The sequence below is a fragment of the Frankliniella occidentalis genome, unplaced genomic scaffold, assembly GCF_000697945.3.
Source record: "Frankliniella occidentalis isolate FOCC.00 unplaced genomic scaffold, Focc_3.1 Scaffold296, whole genome shotgun sequence".
NCBI lineage: Eukaryota > Metazoa > Arthropoda > Insecta > Thysanoptera > Thripidae > Frankliniella > Frankliniella occidentalis.
In genome coordinates, this window is record NW_026267422.1 from 180,061 (window position 1) to 203,469 (window position 23,409).

A 23,409-nucleotide genomic window follows, 5' to 3' on the forward strand; every position below is an offset into this window, starting at 1 on the left:
TGCAAGTTCTGATTCAACTTATTTTCTGGACAGGGACAAAAACAAAAGTTACCAATTGAATTGCAGTTTGTTTTTTTAAGTTATCTCAGGATTTACATAGATGATTGATTAAACTTATTTACACATGTTCCAATAATTAAGGTACTGATTGTAATAACACAACTTCTAAAACATACATACACATACAGAATTATTATTTAAAATTACGTCTGGAAAATACCTTATTATTTAGGCAATTCATTTTCAGTCATTTGTAAAGAGTTCATAAAATATTGGTCAATTAATGAAAAGCATGCCAATTCTGTCTACAAAAATAATAATTCCTACATTAATACTGCCTTTGACAACATACTGTTTAAGAAAAAATATATCTACATAATTACAAATATGTACAGATCCACAATGACTATGTCTTCTCACTCTTCATTACAAAATAATTCATATCACAAGGCGACCAGTATTCAGTTAATGGTCGATTTCTCTAAAGCCAAGGGTGCCATGCAGGATCCATTCTGCATAAGTTGTCATGACTATTAGCTGCTGCTACGAGAGTGCTCACCTAAAACAGAGTAATGCAATTAAGAATTTACATGTACATGTGCAATACATCATATGAATATTGAAATGATGTGTATTGATGGAGAAATCAAAACTTACTTTGCTTTCTACACCATCAAAGTTTGCTAAGTTATTGAGTCTCTGACTGATGGCTGCAACAGCTCTAGTCACAAGCAAAATGACAATCTCGCCACCAACATCAGCAGGTGTTTGAGCAAGAGCTGCAGCAGCATTGGCTATATCACCAACTCCAGGATCCTCCTTCTATAAAGATAACAAACATTAGGCCATTATAATGGGATTTGTAAATTAGTCTAATATTTCCCTTAAAAACATACCTTCTTATGCCCAGCAAACATTTCGTCTCTTAAAACAGCGCGTAAAATAGTTTGTACTTTAAAGCTTGGTTGAGCTAGGCAACGAGCTGCTGCTATCATACTAGATGTTAAGGGTCCTGCTACACAAACTGGCCCCAAGAGCTCCATCAAGTTTGGTGTAAGGCGGAAAGGTACAGGTCGATTGGAATCAAGTTCACCTAGTGAAAGAAAATATTGCATAAGAAATCAACTGTGGCAGAAGCTCAAAAAAATTGTCTGGAAGGATTCACTTTACCTTGATCATTGAGGTCAAATTTAAAATAGGATACATTAATAAAACCAGAATCTTGATGAACATAAAGCATGTCTGGATTTAGTCTAGTTAAATGCAACACATACTCTGCCAAACAGTTCAGTGCTAATTGTAAGGCAACCATTTTTCGGAATGTCCAGTAGTCAGTTGCAGTAGGGAATGTTCTCCTTGCCCAGTCCCTCACAAGTGTACGAGGTACAGCAAGTTGAGCATCCTTAAGGACTTCACGTAAAACTCCATGACTCACCTAAGAGAAAATCGACCACTCAGCAATAGTTTGAAGATAAAAATTGCAAACAAAATAAAATAAATAATGATATGAAAACTAACTTGTGCCTGACGAGCCTGTATGCTAACAAGCCTTTCATAATATCGAGCAATTGGTGTTTCATGCTCAATGCCAAGACTTTGACAACCTTGTTTCAAAATATCAAGGAGTGATATAGATGAGGGATTATCTTCAACGAGCCTCATTTGAGGAGAAACAGCAACAACACGTGGTACAGTAAAATGAAGGAATCTTCTGGCAGTTTCCTACAAAGAAATTGTAAGATTTAATTCTGAACAAGTACTTTCTTAAACAGTTTATGAACACGCATTACAAAAGGGAGTAATTACCTTCTGTTTTCCAAGATAGTGATTAAGCATTCGCAAGGCTTGAAGGACTCTATCTTCTCTTCGAGCATCACCAAGTCCAGAGTCATTTACAACAAGGTACGGATAGATTTTGCCATTGTGTCCTCGGATATACATGCGTCTTGCAGCAGAATTGTGTTTTTGAACTATTTCAACTCTTGGCATGAATCTTGAGATTCTAACATAGTAGTGTGGATGCTAAAATTACATTTAAAGAAGAAATAAAGATTGAAAAAACAATCCCAATTGATAACAATTTTGTTTCACGAAAAGCAAAAGGGTTATACCTTGAGAAGCAGAAATTCTCCAGGAAGCTCAATTTCAGCAGTCTGAAGACTAAAATTGCTCAAAAATCTACATTTTTCTTCAATGAGGAACGACCTGAACAAAGATAATATGAAATTGAATTCAGTTGGCTTAATTAATCACACAATAATTATTTAAGTATTACACTTACTTAGGCAAGGTTTTAACTTTAGCCTCAAGCAGCTTGATCCACTTTTTCAGTTTTGCAATGAGGTTATGTAACTTCATTGACCCTGGTACAGAGAAATCCAAGTCAGCAGAGAACTGCTTTTTCATGTGTTGGAAAACTGGATCTTGTATAGTAAGCTGTGCCCTTCGGGCAAGGCTTTCTGATGCTGCTGAACTAAATGCTGCAGAGACTGAACTGTTGATATTCTCTACTCCAATTCCAAAAGTTGAAACAATTTTTCGGATAAAGTTAGCTGTGTGTGGTGTAATATCAGCGTTGCTCACTCTTGCTCGTTCATCAAAGGCAATAGTATAGCACTTGGCTAGCCCCTGTTTGAGTTGACGAAGAACTTCCTCATACCAATTTTCTCTGAACCAAACCATTTGATCAACAACACCCTCTAGGGACGATAAAATTGTAGGGTGTATATCCCTTTGCATGTGCATTATTCGAGAGCATCTCCACATGGATGGTGTAGCTCTAATTGGCCCAGCCTCAGGTGGGCCCTGAGCCGTCTGACCGGCAGAGGTAGCTGAAGCAGCGGCTCCAGCTGCTGTAGCTCCAGAGGCACTAGCAGCTGAATTGTCTGCCTGTTGGGCTTGCGCCTGAGCCTTGTAACGCTCACGTTGCTCTATTTTAAGAGACAGGTAGAGAGTTCTAATGGGGAAGTAAATTGCTTGAGGAAACATTCGTCCAACCTGGAAAATAAGAGAAATTTAAATTTGTAGGCGGAACCAGGATGAAAAGAAAGCATTTAAGATGCATGAGATAGATAAAAGAGTACCTGGCAAAGGAGATTCAGTATTTGCTTTCCTTCATTGCGAGCAAGACATGTCAAAAGTTGGGGAATCCACGGTAACCATTGCACAGGTGGAACACCAACAGAGTACTTATCTACAGCTGAAGTCAAGGTATACTGCTCATCATCATAGGTAAGAAGCCATAACACCTTTGCTAGGTACTTTCTTGACTTTGATTCATTTTGGTGGCGGCAAGCATGAAGGAAACAAGTTATGGCTGAAATACCCATGTGTATGTGTTTGGGATCACGTGTGAAGATAGCTTCTAAATAATCGCCCCAAAGAGCCCAAGCTTTCACTAGTGTATCATGCATCTGGACTGCTGCTGAGAATGCTTTGTTTGCATCCTCTGATCGTCCAATTTGTGCCAAGAGCATGCCCTTCAAAGCGTAGAATTCGGCTGTCATTTCTTTGGTAAAGTACTTCAGATTAGTAGATTCAATAACTTCCAGTCCTTCCTGAAGTTCTGTTTTCCCAGACACTGATGCCATCTGAAGATAGCATTTAACCTGTTGTCTTATCTTTTGGAAACAATCCACAATTGGTACACTTGGAATTGTGTATATTCTAGACAGTGAATCCAAACAAACACCTGTCAGATTGTGTTTCCGTCCAATTTTCCCAAAATGAATGATTGCCTGTGCCGAGGCATGAACTCCAAGCATAGAGTGGCTGGTTGTCTGCTCATTCTGAGCATCGTAATGATTTGCTATAATAGAATAATGGTGTTGCCGCCACACAAGTATATCTGACCAGTGACTTAGGTCATCTTGTATAACTGGCAAGCGATTGCGCCATGTCTTCACAATGGCCTTCATATCATGAACTGAATTAGCACGAGCAGCATTCAGTCCTTGATGAATAGAACCAGCTTCTTGTAGTTCCATTATTTGCTGAGCAGCTTGAAGAAGGGGGAGATGAATATGAGAGACAATGCGTGGCAAACGGCGCCATTCACGCATACAACAGGTGGTAGCTGCTTCTACACAACGATCCACTTGAGTCAAGCGTTTTTCTTCTGGATGTAAGATTGCAATGAAACCACGATACAGGTGAACCTATATAAATGATGCTATGTTAGCTTGATACATAAATTAGTAAAGAATGCAATTAAACATTTTAGCGAACCTACCTTCCATGCGTACTCTTTTGGACAACTGTGTTCAACTTGTGTGAGAGCTTCTTTCATTAGTGTCATTTTGGGCACCCTCCATGCACTCTCCAAAACAAGCATTGGATTAGGATTGATCTTGGAAGTTCCTACTTCCAGTAACATTTCCCACTGATTAAGTTCCTTGGCACATCTAGTCCAATGCTTGTCCCACAGCATTACTTCAGAATTCATATTTGGTGGGATTGGTGCAGAACAATATTCCAAACGAATTTTATTCATACCCAGTTCATAAGCACCAAGTGCTTGTTCAAAGAATCCTTGCTGCTCATAGGCAATGGCAGTTGCAGTTTCCCTAAATTTGGCTTGTTTTTGCCACAAACCTGCCCACATATCTTCTTCGCATAGACATGAATACATACTAGCCAAGGAATCAACTATTTCCTAGGTAACACAAACAAACAGTTCTGTAAAGTGATAAAGTGATAAAGGGATACCAGAATGATAAATGAGAATAAGCACATACCCTATGACCTGAGTTCTCAGGTTCAAAGTCATAACAATCAGCAGCATCTCGTTTTACTTTGTTCTGTGAACTAGCTCCTGCTTCTATGGCCATCTGCTCTAATGACAGAGCCATACGGTGCCATAGGTTATGAGACTTGCCAAGGTACAACATGACTGATGGCTTGATCTGCAATGGAGGATTACATCTTGCGAGGGCTTCGGTGAAGGTATTCAGAGCCGATGGTTGACAGTCTTTCTGAATAACATGCGCTCCACTGGCCAAGAATGGTACAATTTCTGTCCTTAGAGCCTAGAGGATAGAAATGAATGTGTTATAAAGCAAAATAGAATAGCTGAAACCAAACAAGTGTATTAAGAATCACAATTTACCTCTCGCTGATGGTCTGTTAAAATGGACCATAATCTTGGAAAGACATCTAACCACATGCTTTCTGCTAGGGCAGTATCCATGTGACACAACTGAGCAGCAGCATAAAGAAATTGGCCAGTTGTCATCTCACGAGCTTTCTCAAAGAATTTCATCTGTTGAGGCAATAAGACTTCAAGTGCTGCATGTCTTGACCAGGCCTCATCCCTTCTCTCTCTTTCATTGTTAGGCATGTCCATATCAAGCTCCTCCTGAAAAAAAATTAAGAGAGAAAAATCACAACACAATAACATGAACTATGATTTCCACAAGCTTTTACTGAAATTACATCTCTCACAGCGGGGTCAACTCCAACTTCAGGTACATCTGGCTGTTCTTGCTTTATTGCTACAGGAGGAACTCCATCAATATTAATGCTACCAGAAGCATTTGCTGAGACTAAAGCTGCTGCTCCAGCAAGACTTGGTAAAAGGTGGTTTTTGTTAGCTAGTTGAATTCTGACATCTGAAAAATAAAATAAAAGATAGAATTATTGTATAAACATTATCAAAGACCACCCTGGTAAAAATAAATAATAGTGAATCTCTTGTCTGAAAAGTACTCACTAGCTGTAGCGGTTGTAGTGAGCAATTCAATACATTGTTTGATCCAGTAATGAGGACCCATGTGCTCCCAATTTTGACTGCACACAATATAGAGTAGACGCTCATGTAAAAACTTTGGCATTGACTGGTCAAAGACTTCAAAAAATTTTGCACGAACACTTGGTACAGGGAAACGTAATCCAGCTAGAAAAGCTGGTTCCAATTTAGTTGTAAGATCGGTATGTCTTAGGTTTTCATCCCTAAAAATAGATCAAATTAGACACACTAATTTTTTTTACACTGAGATATTTACAATAAAATTTCAAATATACCTGTAGACTTGGATAACAAGTTCTAAGAACTGAGCATTTAGTTCTCTGTCTTCTGGGAATCGTTTTTCAACGTGAGCCATCATTCTTACGAGCAGTAGAGATGTTTCTTTCGGACTTGGAGCCTCAAGGGTTGACTTGCCACCACACCTCATCCAATCTTCAACCATTTTACATATTGCTTTCATAACCTTAGGGTCATTGGTACGGTCAATCAGGCCAACAAGCAGTGTGTTCACAAACACCTTACGCATTTCCATCATTTTGTGAACACGATTTTTTATCAGGTCCAGGCAAAGAATTAATAATTCATTTAGCATTGCATTAGTTTGCTGTTGATTATGAAGATGTTCTCTCTGGACTTTTTGAAGAACTTTGAAAAATGGGACTAGAAGACGGTCAATATAACCAGGGTTGTTGGTGCAAGCTGCTTTAAGTATCATTAAGGTTCCAAACAGGGGACTAGCTTCACCATTCTTCTCATAAATGGCAAGACCTTCAAAAATAACTCTCTCTATATTCTGGTAGAGATAATCTAGTTCCTCATGCTTGGATGGTTCAGTGGGGAAAACACTCATTAGTCTTACAAGCAAACCATGTACCAGACGTATCACACTGGTATTGGTAGAATTAATGCAATGTAAGAGCCCCTTTTGTAGGGGTCTAAATGCATTAAGAATTTGTTGTTTGTTCATGACAGACACCAAGAATGTCAGAAGTTCTAAAGCAGTGCATATGTTCCCAAAATGTGGATTAGCACTTTCTAAGGTACACAACACTTTATCAAACCAAGCCAGTTTCAAGTCACACTCATGAGGCCACATATCCGGCTTCAATGCAGTTTTGATCAGATTAACACACCTCCTAGACAACTGCTCTCCTGGGGTGCCTCCAACAGCCGCACTAGTAGCAGCAGCTGCGGCCGCCGCAGCGGCTGCAGCAGCTGCAGCTGCAGCCGCTGGAGCTTGCGCTTGCGCAGCTGCGGCGGCGGCGGCAGCGGCAGCGGCTGCTGCAGCAGCATTTGACTCGGCAGGGGAGCACACTTGACAGGCAAGACGAAGAAGAAAATTGATGACAGCATCAGCGTGTTGCCTATCGATAGGTTTGGTACTACCAGGCTCTGCACTACTTTGAGAGGTGCTCTCAGCACCAGTTGGTACAGCAGTCGATGGACTGGCGCCGTTTCCTATAGCTAAACGTTTGCGATTCGGCTCATTAGGGTCTTCTGTGGATGGTCGCTTCACTACTCCAGTCAGCAAGTTTTGCTCTTGAGTTTCAGCCTCTTCCTTTATCCTCTGCAACTCCCACTTAATAATAACTTCAGCTAGATCAACTGCTAGTTTGCGCTGTTCAAATGTAGCAGTAGGGCTTAAACCCAATCGTTGAATGGAGTCACCCATGTTTTGAACTAAAGCATGACGTACAGGATAATAGACTTTGTAATGGCGGACCACCAACTGAAGAATATGGAAAAGTTGTTGTAATGAATGTCCTTCTTCAACAATAATTTTCTTGGTCCAGTGCGTGAGCATCGTATTACCATCCTCCATACGAACAGGCATTGCAGGTGTGAGAATTTCAAGAGCCTGGCGGACAACTGATCTTGCTTCAACAGCATGTGCTTTTAGTAAGCTGTGGAATACTTGAAGCACTATTCGCTTGTGGATAGCAAAACGAGCAATAATATGCGACAGAAGAAGATGACCATGATATCGGGTCGCTGGGTCCACACAGCTCTTGCCTAGAAGACATGGCCAGGCAAACGTCATTAGGCGACGAAGTCTTGCTCCCTGCTTCTTGTTTCCAGCATCATGAATGTGGGCAGATGCTTGCTCAACAAGCAAGCAGGACAGCTGAAGCAAGAGAATTCTGACACAGTCTGATGAACATGCAGAATTTTCTGGGTCAATAACCTTTGTTATGAAAACAGAGACTATATTCTCAGGATGATCCTGCTCAGGGGTTGGTGTACTTCCAACTAATTTATCCCCTTCACCTCTATCAAAGCTCACAGCAAAGCAAGGGATAAGAATCAGTTGAAGTATTTTACTCTTCAGTTCAGGTGAAAGGTTTGGTTGTGGAAATATTTCCACAAACTTAAAAAATGCAGATCTTTTCCATTCCACTGTATAGCTCTGAGCTACAGTATTCTCCAGGAAATCGCGGAGGAACTGAAACAAAAAAATTAATTATTAAAAACAACACTTAAAACATTTAAAGAACATTCACCAAATATTCATTTGCCTCTATTAATAAAGACTTTGCAATCAGATTTCAAACCTGAAAATCCGGGAGATAGCGAGCCGTTGTAGCCCTTAACAGTTGGAACAATAGGCTGATTTCATTGGGATGGTGACGGAAATAATGCAGTAGTATCTTGCAAAGGAGCTTTGGTTCCTTCCAGTGGAGAGCATCCAATCCATCAATCGATTTGTGTGTGTCCTGCAAGACAGAAAGAAAGAAAATACATAAATCATAAGATTGAAAGATGACAAAATATCATACATAGCACACGAACGAGGAAACCAGGAAGGCTGCAAAACAAAGTATGCCACACTAGTGACAAAGTAAGAGTACAATCAAGGAGCCCTGTAGCCAATATACAAGGAAAACAAACAGGCACAAGACTAGACAAGGTATAGGCACTTTGCTAGATATAATAAGTTTGGAAAAAAGTTGGTTTCTGACAGAAAGCAAAAGTTTATGGAACAATTTTGTAACTTGAGACAAATATTTATGGAACATAGTACTGTGGGGCAACTACAAAAATTAAAGATTCTACAATCAACCAGGAAATTAAAGGTTCCTGGTCTCTTACCAAAAGATTGCCTTGACTCCCATGAAACAAAGAACATGCACTTGGTTAAATTGATTTCTCTCTGACCAACATTGTATGGAACTATATTCTACACACACAACAAATAGTATCTTACCAAGTAATCATCAGAGCACCAAATTTTTTGATAAGTTTCAACAAGTCCTTGTTGGGTTGCCAGCCACTGGTCGTCTTGCTTCATTAGAAGAGCTGTTATTCGAACACTCTGATATCGTAGTTCTGATTTATCTAGAGTAGCTTGACCAGGCTGAGCTGCTTGAACAGCAGCTGCAACCTGAGATTGCTGGCGGCCAAAACAAAGCTCCTGCAGTCTTCTGGAATTGTTTTGAAGGTGTGTGCGAAAGAGTTTCCCTTCTGGATGTTTGATCAAATATTCTAGGTATCGACTTTTTTGACGGTCCTAAAATAAGACAATGTGCTATTAAGAACTTTTTGATTGCATAACCAGTAGAGAAAAGATAAAACAACAACTTTAAGAACAAACCTTCATAAACTCATCACTCAAGAAAACGTCGGTAGCAACTTTTGCAAATCTGAGAAGAACTTTCATAAGGGGTTCACGGAGAGGAGAAGCTGGTTCCATATTCACTTGTTTTTCAAGTTGTAGAACAAGTTTCACTATGTTTGAAACAAGTCTTGTTTGTGGCCCCTCACTGGTTGGGATACATTCAATGATTCCCATAATAGTTATAACTTTCTGCTCCGTTTCACCATCCTTGGAGAGACCTGGAATCATCACAAATAAAGCGTAGGATGTATTTCATAAAACTATACATGTATTGTACTGAGCTTACAAACTGGCCACTAAAATAGTGAATAAATAGGCTTAGAATGAAAACAGATTCAGTTTACCTTTAATGTCTCCATTTCTGTAAGCAGTTCCAAGGGCCTCAAAGAGTGTCTGTAAGTGATGTATCAACTTCTCAGCCAATGTTTCTTTGAAGCTTGAAGGAAAAAGTTTCACGAGGTACAAAAGCTTGCGGAGTCCACGGAGTGTCAATTGCCTGTGGTCTTTAAGAGACATCAAAAGTGGACGCATCACCCCATGAACCTAGAAAATAATTGAAAATCAAAAATCAAACTTCATGTGTTAAGGCATATAATAAAAAAAGATTTATATCTTTCTCCCATACCATTTCCATATCAACTTTAAATCCTTCCACAAAACTTTGCATACACTGAAATGCTGCATCTTGGAGCTCAGGCTGAGGCCAATCAAGGGCTTTGAATAATGCTTGAAAAATTTTCTCCCTTTTATCTTCTAGGTAATGACAAGCAGCTAGAGCTCGCAGAGCAGCACGGCGAAGTGGTGCAAGGTTGTTGACATTTTTGTAACATGCTAATTTCTGTAACTGTGCATCTTCTGCTTCACAGAGAGCCATTACTTCATGAAAGAAGACCTGAAAAGCATTGGTAAGATAAATGATTTGCAAATGGGAAGAAGTATTAGGACTTGATGAGAAGATGTGGTTACTTTGTGTTCAACGATAGTGGGATCAATAGTAAACAAACGAGGACTAAGGGTGGTACAGAACGTGTTTCCTTCCATGAGGCCCACTTGTGCATTGGCTGCTTGATGCCTTAAGAGATGTTTTTTGGGTGGAATCATATCAGCAAGAACATCCTTGTGAGGTTCCATTACTTCAACGACAGTTTTCCCTTGAGCTTCAGCTAAGATTTTTAGTAATGTCATACTCTGCAACAGTTGTGATTCAGATATTAAATTAATTAAGTAAAAATTGAATTTACTGGATTTTGGAGGAAAATAGATGACACACACCTGTTCACGTAGAGAATCAGTGGGGCTTGTGACTTGGCGAACAAGTTCGTAAGTCACCTCCAAAACACTTTTACGCTGGGCATTGATTAATTCATCATTTGTTCCATCAGACTCGACTGGTTTAGCGCACTGTGCCAACATCTTTTCAAGGTTGGACTTTGCCATATCAATTGCTCCAGTTGAAACCTATAGATAGTTTATTCACACATAAAACGTAATAATAATACCTTTTAAAAAGTAGACACCTTTTAATATAATCTGTACAGAAACATACCTCCCCTGTAAGGTCCATCATGACAAAGAGTTGAGCCTTCACAAACTGGAAAAGATGCTCAAAAACCCATCGAAGGGCCATTCTCTCCACAAGAAATTTAATTGCTATGCACCCACCTAACTTGGCATACCACGCTCGGTCATAACAAAGGGAACACATACGTTCCGCTAAATACTCCATCATAGGGAGACGGCAAGCCTTCACATGTAACAATACAGAATTATAAATCAACACGACATGATACGTGTTTGTGTTCAGAAAAACAACATGGAAAACACTGGTTCCTACTTACCCGTTCTTTTGAGCCTAAAATATTTATAGCTGTTTGTAAAATTAGGACTAAAGCTAAACGGCCTGGCTTGCACAATTCCTTTTCTTCATGGCCCATAATTACAGCAAGAGCATCCAAAAGCACCATTGCATCCATTCCTTCTCTACCCCAGCCATTTGGATTAGAAATCCCTGGTCCTCCCTCAGGAGTTCCAGAGGGACCTGTAAAGTAAATAGATTAGATTAACATGAGAAAAAAAACGTACTACATAAAAATGCTGAAGTATTGCAATATAATAAAAATAATAAAAATTCAGTTCAAAAGCAAAACAAAATCTTCTGAAAGTACACACCTGCCGTTTGAGCAATGGATACCATAGTACAATGTCGCACAAGGGAAACCATAGTAGGCAAGACGTCCTTCCTTAATTCTTTTATTGCTGCAGCTACAAACATTCCTAAAGGAGGGGTGGGAGAAACCAAACACCAAATAAACAATACATTATAGATAGATAGATATTACAAATGGTGATAAAGGTTATTTTTTAATTACTGAATGATAAACAAAAAGACTACATATTTAACACAGTACCTGTAAGGGCAGTCTGATAAATCTGACGTGTCTGCTGATCAGCCATTTTGTATGGTGGACCCTGATTGGTTATTATGGGCCTGTCAGTAAACCTAATCAGTACAGAAATCAAATAATTACAGAAACATAATGAATAATAATTCTTATTAGATTATCAAAGAATTGTAAAATAAATAGAATCTTATCTACCCTTGATGGGAAAACAGCTGCTGCATTGACCTCATATCATCATCAACATGGAGACTGGCTACTAAAAAGCAGCGGATTACATCCCATGAAAGTCTTCGATAAAATGAGTCAGTATTGGAGTGTTTTAGTGCTCCTAGAGCAGATTCAATAACCTAAAATTTTATTCAAAAGTATACAAGTGGCATTAGCACAATGGATAGAAAAGTGAGACACATGATAACATTATTTCAATGCGACTACCTTTTCTACAGGAATTTCAACATGTTTACTGTACTCAGGGAAGGTGGCTACAATAGCTGGTCCTGGAGAATCCCTTGTACTGAATTCAAGTTTCTGTGGTTCAGTCATCATTTTCCTATTTCCTCCACCAAATTTCCCCAAAACTCTAAAAAATTGAAGAGTGTATTAATACAGAGCCATTGTGGTTAAATTGTTAAAAGCCTTAAAAAGAATGCAAAATTATTACCTGAAGGCTACATTTGCAACATTGTCAGTAGGGTTCCTTACAGTCCTCCACAGAGCTTGCATCAAATCTGCTCGCACAGGTTGTATGTGTTCATACAAAAAATCTGGTTGTAAATTATCTACACAAAGCTCCAATGTGCGCAATCCCTGATGAGGAAGTTGGACATATCAAGTGAGTTACTGTTAAATTAGAATTAAAAAAAACAACATATAAAGGTTATTAACCTGACTAATTAATGTTGGAGATCCATTCAATGCAGAAACCAAAGGGTCCATTAACTTGGGTAAGTATGGTAACAACGAACTTAGTCGAACTGGGACGGTTAGACAGAGCTCAACAAACAGATCTTTCATATGCTGTTTGTGATGAGAAGATTGCAGTGAGTTCAAACCCTGGAGAAGATCTGGCAATAATGGAAGGAATTCTTGATAGAGTAGGTCATGACTTCCTCCACCAATGGATCGGAACAAAGCTCTCAATAGCAAAAAATAGTTGTAAGGGTCTTTAGCTGTCATTGCTAACTCCATTGACCTGCAGATTCAAAATAGAGAAAAAGAATTCATAACAGAAACAACAACTGAATAGTTAAAATTTTGACATGACATTTATAAGATAGATAAGAGGGATGGATAGATATGTACCGGTTCACAATTTGGTGAAGATGTGGCTTCAGCATGTGTTCATTCTGAGCTGGGAAGAGTGAAACTGAACCAAAGACAAGTTTAAAAAGTCTCAGGTATAGACTGGATCTTTCAACGGTGCTGCCCATCTCAGCCATGTGCTGCAAAAGGTATTCAACAAGCACGGTGGCAAATATTGGTGATGTTGTTGGATTAGCAAGGAAAGAATTCCCAATAATTTGCAGGGCAAAATTATTATATATTCTATCAACCATGTAGTCAATAGTATTTGAGAAAATCTCCTGGAATGTCTGAGGATGCATCATAGAAAACTGAAACATAAAAGGGACGTTTTCGTGTAACTTTCAAAATTCTACATCAACAAAACAGATAGATAGATTTTAAAAATGTTAACGTACAACACCAGCAAAATGCTCCAGGACTTCCTTTTCTTCTTTTGTACGGACATTAGGTAAATTGATAGGTCTCTGAACACCAACAGGAACAGCAGCCATGCCTGGTGCTAATGGAAGTGTATATACATCAAGTGCTTGTAATGCCCATTTTACAAGTCGAATGAAAAGAAGAGTTTCCTTGGGTTGAAATGGCAAAAATGGGCGAGGAGCATTTCCCTCCACCGCAACACCCACTTGGGTGGACTTCAGAGGAAAAAATTTATCATTAGAAAACCATGGGTACAATATATCTGTCTTGCATTCAAAATTAACTCACCCTTAAAACAGCACAACCACAGGTTACTGTTTTCACTCCTCCAACCAATGTTTTGACCAAACTACGGCAATCTGCTACTGTATATGAGCTGGCCTGTGATACTGGAAAGCCAAACTTGGTTTTGTCTTTATCTGGATCAGGTTTAATGTTCAGACGAGCCCCTGAAAATAAAAATTTATCATATACCATTTGTATTACTTCAATGTTTTACTGTTAGATAACGAAGGATTGAACATTCACCATCTGCTAAATTAAGCAATGGATGTATCACAGGCTTCACATCAACACAAGGTGTTGAGGCAGTGGGAGTCCCTGGTGTAGAGGGTGCTGGAGGGCGAGTAGGAGTACCAGGTGCTTGCACTCCAGAATTTGCAACTGCTCCTAAGGTACCTTGTGAGCTTTGAGGAGCATTGGCTTTAACAGCCATACTAGAAGAGGAATATTATCACCATTACTCAGTGTGAGAAAGAATTTAACAAGAATATATGTGAGCATAACTTGGCAGAACTCACGTATTATTCCGAACTAGAACAGGCAGCTGCTGCTTAGCAATAGTTTTGAATTTTAGAACAAAAACCTCTAGCATTCGCATGAGAAGTTCACGAGATGTGGCACTTTGACTATCTGAGTCGCCCCGGAGGCGAATACAGTCAACCAAATTCAATAAAAGTTTGCACGACATGGTTTGGATTCTGAAAACCAGAATATGGTGAGAGAATAGGTAGAAATAAAATAAAAAGGTATTTTAAAACACAACACATCTTAAACAGTTCCAAATAATTAAAAACTTACGAAACAGGAAGTGTTTCATCGTGAACATTCATGGAAAAAATATGAACTGCCTTAGCTAGGTCAACCAATGACAAACGTTGCCGCACATGATGAACTACATCAGCAAGGACACTGTTGGCCAATGGACGAAGTGATTCATATGTGGTCCAACCTTTCCCAAGTAGAATATTTTCATCATACAGCTTTTCCATGACATGTACAAATTCTGTGAGCAAAACAAAGCCGACCATTAGCAATATGTAAAAAGTTTCCATCAATTTCAAGTTCTACAAAAAATTTCCATCATACCTAGACGTAGGTCAGTGTTTAAGATGTGACGTGCAGCTATAAGAAGATCTCTTCTAAGGTATGCCACTTCCATGGGGCAGTGAGAAAGCAGACCTAACATGCCTTTAACTAACAGGGGTGCTTCCCTTGTAACTTCACCCTGATAAATACGAGCCATATAAGCTAGAAATGACAATGTTTTGATTTGAGCTCCCATGAAGTCAACAAAAACTTCTTTATTGAAAGTTGGGCTCTCCCTGTTGAAAAAAATAATTTAGAAACAATTAAAGAACCTATAGAGTGTCCAGGTCCTGATACAATACCATTAAATTAAAGCATAAGTGTGTTTGTGTTACCTGACTTGGGGAGAAGGCTGAAGAGTTATAGTCCGCATTATAAGTGGAATGAATTCTGCTACATCTTGATGAACATTTTGCTTGTATAATTGATACATGATTACAACAATAATAGGTAGCTCTTGAAGAACTTTAAGAGAAAGAATAGCCTTTGGTATTAAATTGTACTGAAAGAAAATGTTTCATATTATTAGTTTTGATTTGATTTGGCATTAAATGTAAGGAATGTAGTAACTGATGTAATTAACACCTACTGATATGACTGATCCGTCTTGAGATTTTTTTTCACTTTGAATTGTGGTGGCAGTAAATGTTTCAGCAAGCAGATTTAGAAGGTTTATTTCATTAATATCTTTTACTCGCATAGGGGGCCGAGCCTCAAATATTTTATTCAGATGGGTAGGCAATAGTTTGTAGATATTCTTAACAAAGTTCAAAAACCGCTGAATCTAGAAAAACAAAAACAAAACAAAAAAACAATTAAATGAGGTAGATTACACTGGCAATAAAATTAAGATATAACCAGCAGATGGAAATTTTTTTATACTGCTCAGCAAAAATGCCCAAGCCTACTTCAGCTAAACATATTACAAAATTGAAACAGAACTAGAGAGAAAGCTTAAAGCGTTTGGTCAAATTTCAGAGCCTCTTCTTCATTTACTAGTGCCTCTACCTACTCATGAGAATGAGAATGTGTCAGAACTTTGAGACCTGCAGTGTCCGTGGCCTGCAGCAATTATTCCTCTTTAAATTGCTGTTTTAAATTTTTCAATACTTTATCCTAATCAAGTCACTTTCTGCCCCCCCCCTTTTTTTTCTGAGGGGGGGAATGATACAACTACTTTTTTATGCCCAGGAGTGTTTGCCGACCTGATATAATTTATTCACAGTAAAACAATTTTGAAAGCATACCTCAGGGTTGAATTGTGGTCTGAACTGTTTATGTAGTTCAATTATTATTCGTAGACAAACCAAAACATTTTCTTCATTATCTACTCTCATAAGATCCAACATCAATTTGATTATAGATTCAAGATGAGGGCGCAAATGCTCACGCTGATGGTCACTTGTTGGCAAACGATGAATCATCTCAAGCAGAAGCTTCCGAATTTGCTGGGGTAAAAAACCAAGTACAATACAAACCAATTGAAAATTTACAAAGACATTGATGTTGATGGTGGCTGGTCCAATTCGAATTTAATTATTACCTGAACATTGTACTCAGCAATGAAATGCGGCTCTCCTTCTTGGAGAATTTTTATGAATATTGGAAGAGTGTGGTCCAAAAATGTTGAATATTGTGATGAAGAAATTATTACCTAAGATAATTTTACAATAATATAGTGAACTAATCATTTGATGGATAAGATCATTAGGTTTACACTGTACAAACCTCAAAATTTTCACTTAGCTCTTGAGCAGCCTTTAATTTAATTTCTTCTTTTGCTTTGGGGTCACCCAGCATAGTTACAAAAGATCTATAGGTATTCATTTGAGTTTGAGGGTCTGTTGCCCCAGATGGAGTAGTCGAAGTTGGAGCCATTTTAAAAGTTGGAAAAAACTTGGTTTAATCTGGTGTATTAATTCCTTGATCCTAGAACAGAGATAATTACATATGAAAACATTAATAACACCATAGAAAAAGGTATTTACAAATTCCCTCAGTACAATTACAGTATTAAATATGATGTGCCAGGAAAGTCGAACAAAATACTAGAGCAGCGGCTGAACCAAGTTACTTGGCACCCAAAATTGAATATAAAAAAGTAATGAATGTTAACAGAAAAAGAAAATTACATATCTAAAACGAAGTGAAATGAAAGGCCCTTGCAGTGACATATCTTTGTGGAAGACTTGAGGTTAGCAGAAAAATAACACAACAGACCAGTACTACAACAGTTAGCAGTTAGGTTAACCGTCAGAGGTAAGTAGGAGGATCGGAGTAAGTTTGAAAGGAACAAATACGTAGCGTAAGTGTAGTTCAATAAACAAATTTCTTTGAAATTTGATAAAATACATAAAAAAGAAATGAAACATTTGCTAGTGATGTAAAGAAGAGGATTTGAACAACAGCTAATGGAGGGTTAAGGGCCGGCAACCGGCGCGAACACGGTGGTGAACACACTACGCGGTGAAATGAAATAGGTTGCAGTATTTACGCAACGGATTACCATTTTCCAAGGATCAATTATGAATCGTTCAAGTTCATTCTCTTGAAAACCATCACACACACAATGCAACTCAGGAACATAAACAGAGAACGCTGTCTTGGGTGCTTGAGGAAAGCGACTTGACAGTGTGGCACGTGGGAGATTTCAGGTCCAACTCCATTTCTCCCCTGTAACTCAATGTTGTTGTTTTTTTCCAATGGCGGGATAAATTTGTGTTGTTCGTGATTGTGTTACGTGATGTGGGCCTTTTCTCAAGACAAGGGTGCCTGGAGAAAGTGAGTATTTTCATGTTTGAGAAAAAGCCCCATATGTGTGAGGGTGATGGTGAGGGAGAGAGAGAACTTGGTAGAAAGTAGTAATTTTGGCCTTGGTGCGTTAAGGGTTTAATTCAGTTTGTAGAACAAGGCTCTTGAGTTCGCACGGGCTGTCTCTTAGAGAAAATAAAAGAATATTCAGCTTGACCCACCGCATTTTAATAACAATTTTGATACAACAATAAAAGCAAGTCACTGACAGTTAAAAAAAAAAATATGGCCCAATGGGTGCATATTACTAAAACATCAGGTTAAGACAAATTGCTAGCATCTGAAACAAGTAATACATGAACTTACAACCACTAACACATGAGAATATAAATATATGTGAATATAAAATAGGCAAGCTGAGCTGTTATCTCAAACTAATTCATCTTGAAAAAGAATTCATTCATTCAATAATGTGGCAGGGGATTGTGAGCTAGAGATGCTAAAGTTCTTCAGACTTATGTTGTAAAATATTCAAGATATGCAGAGATAATGGCAACATACATGTAGGTAATTCACACAAAACACAATTGTGGAATAGGTTTCTTGCAAAACACCAACATAAAAGAATGTGCAAGAGGAATAATTCACATGACTTACACAATCCAACATATCACACAACATAGAATAGTCACTTGGTAACTTAGAGCGCCTAAAAAAATACTTGAAGGGTGACTAATGGTAACCTGCAAAAAAAATTATTCCCAAAAGTGTGCAACAATGAAATTAACATTGAGCTAAGGTACTTGGAAGTAAGACAATTTGTACATTTGAAACCCGTCAAGCTCAATCAAAAGAACAAAACAAAAAAAGAGTGCAATTACAAATAAGATTCACTCTGAGATAGAGGCAACAGTCACTAAGTTCACAAAGGAGTTTATCACAAGACAGCTTAGCTGTTTACTATCTAAAAGACCTAAAGGAGATTAACAAGAATGCATGTCTCATGCAACATGCTAGATGGTTACTTTACATAGAAGTCTTTAGGGTGTGCAATGTGCAGTTGGATAGGACAATTTGTAGGTGTTTGAAAAAATGAATTTTTATCATAGGCTACTTTTTAAGCAATATTCACTGTTCAGCTAGCACATTAAAAATAAAAGAAAAACAAAGAGAGTTAGGCATAACATTAATACTGTCTAAAGAATAGTACCCTATTACAGTAGTAGAATGATTAACAAAAGAATGGTGTCCAGCAACATCAATGTAGTTCTGTTCTAGCAAGTCATCTTGAACAAACTCTTTTGTTCAAGAAGTCATAGCCTGTCTAAAGAATAGTACCCTATTACAGTAGTAGAATGATTAACAAAAGAATGGTGTCCAGCAACATCAATGTAGTTCTGTCGAAGCAAGTCATAGCCTGTCAACAGGATGATAATTTCATAAGGTGGTGGCAATAAGATTTGATTCAAATATAACATTTCATCACAATCTAGTAAAATTCTGGCCTAAAATGAAATGGACAGAATGCCTTGCATAGTTTGAAAAGACTTCTGCTCACTAGATGAAGGTAAAACAAGAGACATTGACATTACACACATATACAACACAATAGAAAAAATAAAACTGATATTGCTCATTAAATCATTTGAATTGCCATAACTCTGAAAAATTCACCCAATAGGGCCTTCATCAACAACATTACAAACATACGATAATCTACATAAAACTATTTATGTATTGAAATTGTTATGAAACTTGCTTACTGTGAGTTGAAATACACAGTGCTCCAGGTGGCATGTTTATGGGCTTGGCATAACCTTCAGCCTGTTAAAGGCTTCCTTCTCCAGGCTCTCCCTAACAGATGGATGAGCAATTTTTATCAGTTCGTAGGCGCGCTGACGCAGAGATTTACCAAAGAGAGACGCAATGCCTTGCTCAGTAACAACATATTGAACATGAGCGCGAGTTGTAACAACACCAGCACCTAAACAAAGGAAAAATATTGTCATGTAGAGGAAGTATTGAACAGAAAGACTTGGAAAAAGTCAAGATTAGGACATACCTTCCTTAATGTAAGGGACAATCTTGGAGATTCCCTTTGGGCTTATGGATGCCATGGCAATAATGGGTTTTCCTTTCCCATCATAGCCCTCACCAGCACCTCTAATGAAATCAACTTGACCTCCAAATCCTGACGATAGAAATAAGAAGTGACATTAATTCCAAAATCAATATTTTGTACATAAATGTTATAGTTAACCCTGCAATTAATTACTGACCTGAGTACATTCTTGTCCCAATAGAATCAGACACAACTTGACCAGTTAAATCAATTTCAATACCAGAATTAATTGCTGTCATCTTAGGATTGCGAGCAATCTGGTGCAATCCATTCACATACTGCACTTCCTTCATTTCTGAAAGAAAAGAGAGGAAATAAATAAAACTAAAATTACTAAGGGCCCATTTCAGATCTTTCGCAGAATCTTAAATTAAATTGACTGTGTAAAATCAATAAAATAAAGTATAACATCTCTCACCAATAAAAGGATTGTTGTCAACAAAATCGTACAGTTTCTTTGTTCCAATCAAGAAACTACCGATGATCTTGCCCTTGTTGTGAGTTTTGTTATTGTTTGTAACAGCACCTTTAGCAACCAAGTCTACAAGACCACCACTGAACATCTCAGAGTGTACACCTAGATCCTTGTGATTCCCCAGTTGACTAAGAACTGAATCAGGAATGTTGCCGATACCTAAAGAAAAAGATTAAAAATATTAAAGGAAATAAATAAATAAATAAAGGAACAAAACAAGAAATTAAAAAACAAAAAAACAATTAATCTACTTACCCATTTGTAATGTGGCACCATCTTCAACTAGATTCTCTGCAATGAGTTTGCCAATCTGAACCTCCTCAGGGGATGCAGGTTTTCCACCATGTTCTGGCAATGGTGAATCCACATTGACAGCGTAGTCAAAATGAGAGATATGGACCTGAGCATCTCCAAATGTTCTTGGCATGTGAGGGTTAATTTGAGCTAAAATTTAGAATTTAAAAAAGATTAGTCATGAATTAGATATAAAAATTCCATAAAGCAGGATAAATATAGACATAATAGATGTATTATACCAATAACTGTTTTAGAGTAAGACAGTCCAGCACGAACACAGTCAACACTGGTACCGAGGGAACAATAACCATGCTGATCAGGAGGAGACACCTGTGAAATAAAATTTCTAAGCTTAGTAGGTATTGTATTACAAGATTTTTGAATATTTTTTTTCCAACAAAAACAATACAGTGGTTGTTTCTATAAACGCGGAAATTCGATCCTGTATGTACAGTGCAGAGCTATAGTATGATAAGGGCAGGGCGGATGACCCTTGACCGAGTCCACAGTCCAACAAGACTGATTAGAGCCCTTATCAAATACCCAACAGACTTAATTTATATTGTTTTATTGGTCACTCATGCCATTCATGAATTATACTTGAAGATGATGCTTGCCAACAAATATCTCTAGAGGCTTTGCAGCACTAACTGTGTTCTATCTCCACCCCCACCTCTCAAGGCTCAAGGTCACCAATTCAGTGGACTGTAAGGCTGTCAAGCCCCTGAGCTCCACCTCATATGACCTTCAAGATCATGAATACTGATAAGACTGCTTAATTGGAAAACCTTTACTTTCAACAACTCAAATTTGAGAATAAGTGAGAGGAAATAAACTTACGTGAATCAAAGCAACATCCGGTTTCACAATGCCCTTGAAGAAAAGCAGCGGAATTTCCTTGAGGAAAATTGGAATAGTGTCAGAGCGCCCCTCAGCAACTGCTTTACGGACATTTCCAGCCATAAAAAATGACAAGGATCGGAAAATACCTGTAAATATTTAAACAAAAATAAAGAAAATTGCAATATGTATTTTCATAAAATAATAATTTTTTTGAAGTAAAAAATTAAAATGGAATTGATATAAATGTTAAGTCTATACATTTATATAGCATATACAGCATTGAATCATTGAAGTTATAAATTGTATTTTAAGCTTCATCAAAACAGAATGCTAAAAAGCTACTCTGCATTTCTTTTGGCTCATAGCCAAAACCCGAAGAGTATGGGTCAAATGATGGGATGAAGTAGGCAGAGACATGGTGGTGGGGTGAGGTGGGGTGGGGTAGGGTGATGCTTTGAAAGCAGATGTGAAGGAAGGTCAAATAAACACAGCAAAAATACCATGAGCTGAGTCTAAATATACAAGGAGAGCAGCATTTACAGTAATTTGAAATGCAAATACAGGGAATGCATAAATAGGCTTTCATTAATTTGTAATAGGATAAGAAACGGGTTTGAATAATTCACTAAACCAGCATTATTAACAGGCTACTACCAAATGTTGTACTCTACATACAGAAAAATGATAGATAGTAATACCAATAATGATAAGGTAGGAACACCAATGATAATGGGGTAGTAATTCCAATACAGATTGGTTTTGAGGCTTCGAAGGGAATTTGTTGAGGAGTTTCTTTCTAATCTTATTTTTCTTAACAGCCCGCATATGTACAGTATAGAGATACTCACCCTCACATTCTGGGTCAGTGTACCCAGCCTTGCCCTCTGTGTGCATATGACACACAGTGACCTTGCTGAGTTTGTTGGCCTTTCCATGCTCGGTCATGGCATTTACCAAATCAATGGGGGTGGAAGCAGCACCGCTAACGAACACAGTATCACCTACACAGAACAAAGAAAGCAACTTGATGGCAGCACTCAAAGGGAAGTATTTAAGATGACAAACATGATATCAGTGTTAATTGATTGACAGCGTGACCCCTCCTGAAGCCCACACCATTATCAGTAAGAGATATGGTATGAGTCTTCATTAGTCACATATTTTTCTCACTGCAGATAGAGTTTCAAATTCACAACTAGCGATACAACTTTAAAAATTCAAAAAATGAAAACTTTCATAAACAATGCAACCATTGATGAGCGTACGTTTTCATACAGAGAAAAAAAGGGAACAATAATGGTTTGAAGCTGGCATAAGTAAATGTCAGATTTATTAATGGGTAAGAAGGGCACAAGATATCACATGGCCTTGACATTCAATTTACTTCATGGGAGTCGTCTAGTGCAAGGACTCAAACCAAAAAGAGATTGCGACTCCAAGTGACTCCAAAGAATAATAGCCTAAGCACACAGTGGCACTAGTGATGGGATAAATGCAAAGTTTGTAACCTTACCAGATTTGATACACTTGACGGCATCTTCGGCTGACACATATTTAGGTACATTGTCAACGGGCTGAGAGGGCTCTTTGCTGTAGGTGAAATAATTCTTCGCAGTGGTGGGCGCAGCGACAGAACGGGTGGACACATTCGTCAGATTCGAGAGGAAAGAAGCCCCGATGCGAGCAGAAAATTTCTGCACACTTAAAACGCCTGCCATTTTTGACGAGCAAATCAGCCGTGTAGAAATCGAAAAACACGGTATTGATTGTTGAATACACGTCAACGCTCGGCCAGGAGTCCGCACAAATTCTCAAAGACGACAGGCAACAAGATCAAGTCGGTTCAGACGCCGACTTTCCGACGTCAGTCGCAAAGTTCGAATCGGTCAAAGATCAGCTTGCCGGAGGGAGGCCGGAGAGAGAGGGCTGCTTTGCAGTGACTGGCAGTGCACTCTTCCCCTACCCCCCGCGAACTAGTAGCCCCCCTCCCCTTTCCCCCATTTTCTCCCTTTCTACTTTCCTCAACGCTTCAAAACTTCTGAGTGACTGTGACTGCACATCCTG

The 23,409-nt window shown here is 38.4% G+C and overlaps 2 protein-coding genes across 6 annotated transcripts; both read right to left on the bottom strand.

Annotated features, from left to right (window-relative positions):
* Nucleotides 1-55: 55 nt before the first annotated feature.
* On the bottom strand, nt 56-17,515 carry LOC113202538 (transformation/transcription domain-associated protein). Of its 4 annotated transcripts, none has more exons than XM_026416803.2 (43): nt 17,364-17,515; nt 16,586-16,786; nt 16,401-16,511; nt 16,105-16,305; nt 15,447-15,641; nt 15,193-15,359; nt 14,858-15,093; nt 14,570-14,774; nt 14,290-14,469; nt 14,018-14,205; nt 13,778-13,938; nt 13,465-13,704; nt 13,067-13,377; nt 12,650-12,956; nt 12,426-12,571; nt 12,200-12,344; nt 11,960-12,111; nt 11,771-11,862; nt 11,532-11,636; nt 11,201-11,400; nt 10,909-11,106; nt 10,635-10,820; nt 10,329-10,550; nt 9,988-10,254; nt 9,707-9,905; nt 9,339-9,580; nt 8,952-9,254; nt 8,299-8,460; nt 6,022-8,189; nt 5,711-5,949; nt 5,443-5,609; nt 5,108-5,356; nt 4,737-5,027; nt 4,232-4,654; nt 3,084-4,157; nt 2,282-2,997; nt 2,112-2,205; nt 1,807-2,022; nt 1,519-1,722; nt 1,171-1,435; nt 897-1,093; nt 658-822; nt 56-559 (listed from the first exon to the last, which is right to left on the bottom strand). In XM_026416803.2, the coding sequence occupies exons 2-43, from the start codon at nt 16,733-16,735 to the stop codon at nt 482-484; spliced, it is 11,817 nt and encodes a 3,938-aa protein (XP_026272588.1). In that variant the 5' UTR covers nt 16,736-16,786; nt 17,364-17,515; the 3' UTR covers nt 56-481. The 4 variants fall into 4 exon arrangements, with proteins under 4 accessions (XP_026272588.1, XP_026272587.1, XP_052129694.1 ...); XM_026416802.2 differs by having other exon boundaries at nt 5,434-5,609; XM_052273734.1 differs by lacking the exon at nt 17,364-17,515 and adding an exon at nt 16,990-17,266 and having other exon boundaries at nt 5,434-5,609.
* Nucleotides 17,516-17,814: 299 nt separating this feature from the next.
* LOC113202499 (4-hydroxybutyrate coenzyme A transferase) lies at nt 17,815-23,288 on the bottom strand. Of its 2 annotated transcripts, XM_052273743.1 has the most exons (10): nt 22,859-23,288; nt 22,194-22,346; nt 21,343-21,491; nt 20,742-20,832; nt 20,461-20,649; nt 20,149-20,364; nt 19,888-20,025; nt 19,671-19,799; nt 19,372-19,592; nt 17,815-19,025 (listed from the first exon to the last, which is right to left on the bottom strand). In XM_052273743.1, exons 1-9 carry the CDS (start codon nt 23,061-23,063, stop codon nt 19,408-19,410), a joined length of 1,455 nt encoding a protein of 484 aa, XP_052129703.1. In that variant the 5' UTR covers nt 23,064-23,288; the 3' UTR covers nt 17,815-19,025; nt 19,372-19,407. The 2 variants fall into 2 exon arrangements, with proteins under 2 accessions (XP_052129703.1, XP_026272535.1); XM_026416750.2 differs by having other exon boundaries at nt 17,815-19,592.
* Between the last annotated feature and the right edge of the window lie 121 nt (nt 23,289-23,409).

Coding starts and splice junctions, on each gene's coding strand:
- LOC113202538 (XM_026416802.2), bottom strand. CDS start 16,735: ATGGCTCCAACTTCGACTACTCCATCTGGGGCAACAGACCCTCAAACT. Junction 12,572..12,649: donor CTCCAACATTAATTAGTCAG/GTTAATAACCTT, acceptor CTTCCTCATCAG/GGATTGCGCACATTGGAGCT. Junction 12,112..12,199: donor TTGAAATTCCTGTAGAAAAG/GTAGTCGCATTG, acceptor ATAAAATTTTAG/GTTATTGAATCTGCTCTAGG.
- LOC113202499 (XM_052273743.1), bottom strand. CDS start 23,063: ATGGCAGGCGTTTTAAGTGTGCAGAAATTTTCTGCTCGCATCGGGGCT. Junction 20,365..20,460: donor TGGTGCCACATTACAAATGG/GTAAGTAGATTA, acceptor CTTTTTCTTTAG/GTATCGGCAACATTCCTGAT. Junction 19,593..19,670: donor TGTCCCTTACATTAAGGAAG/GTATGTCCTAAT, acceptor TCCTTTGTTTAG/GTGCTGGTGTTGTTACAACT.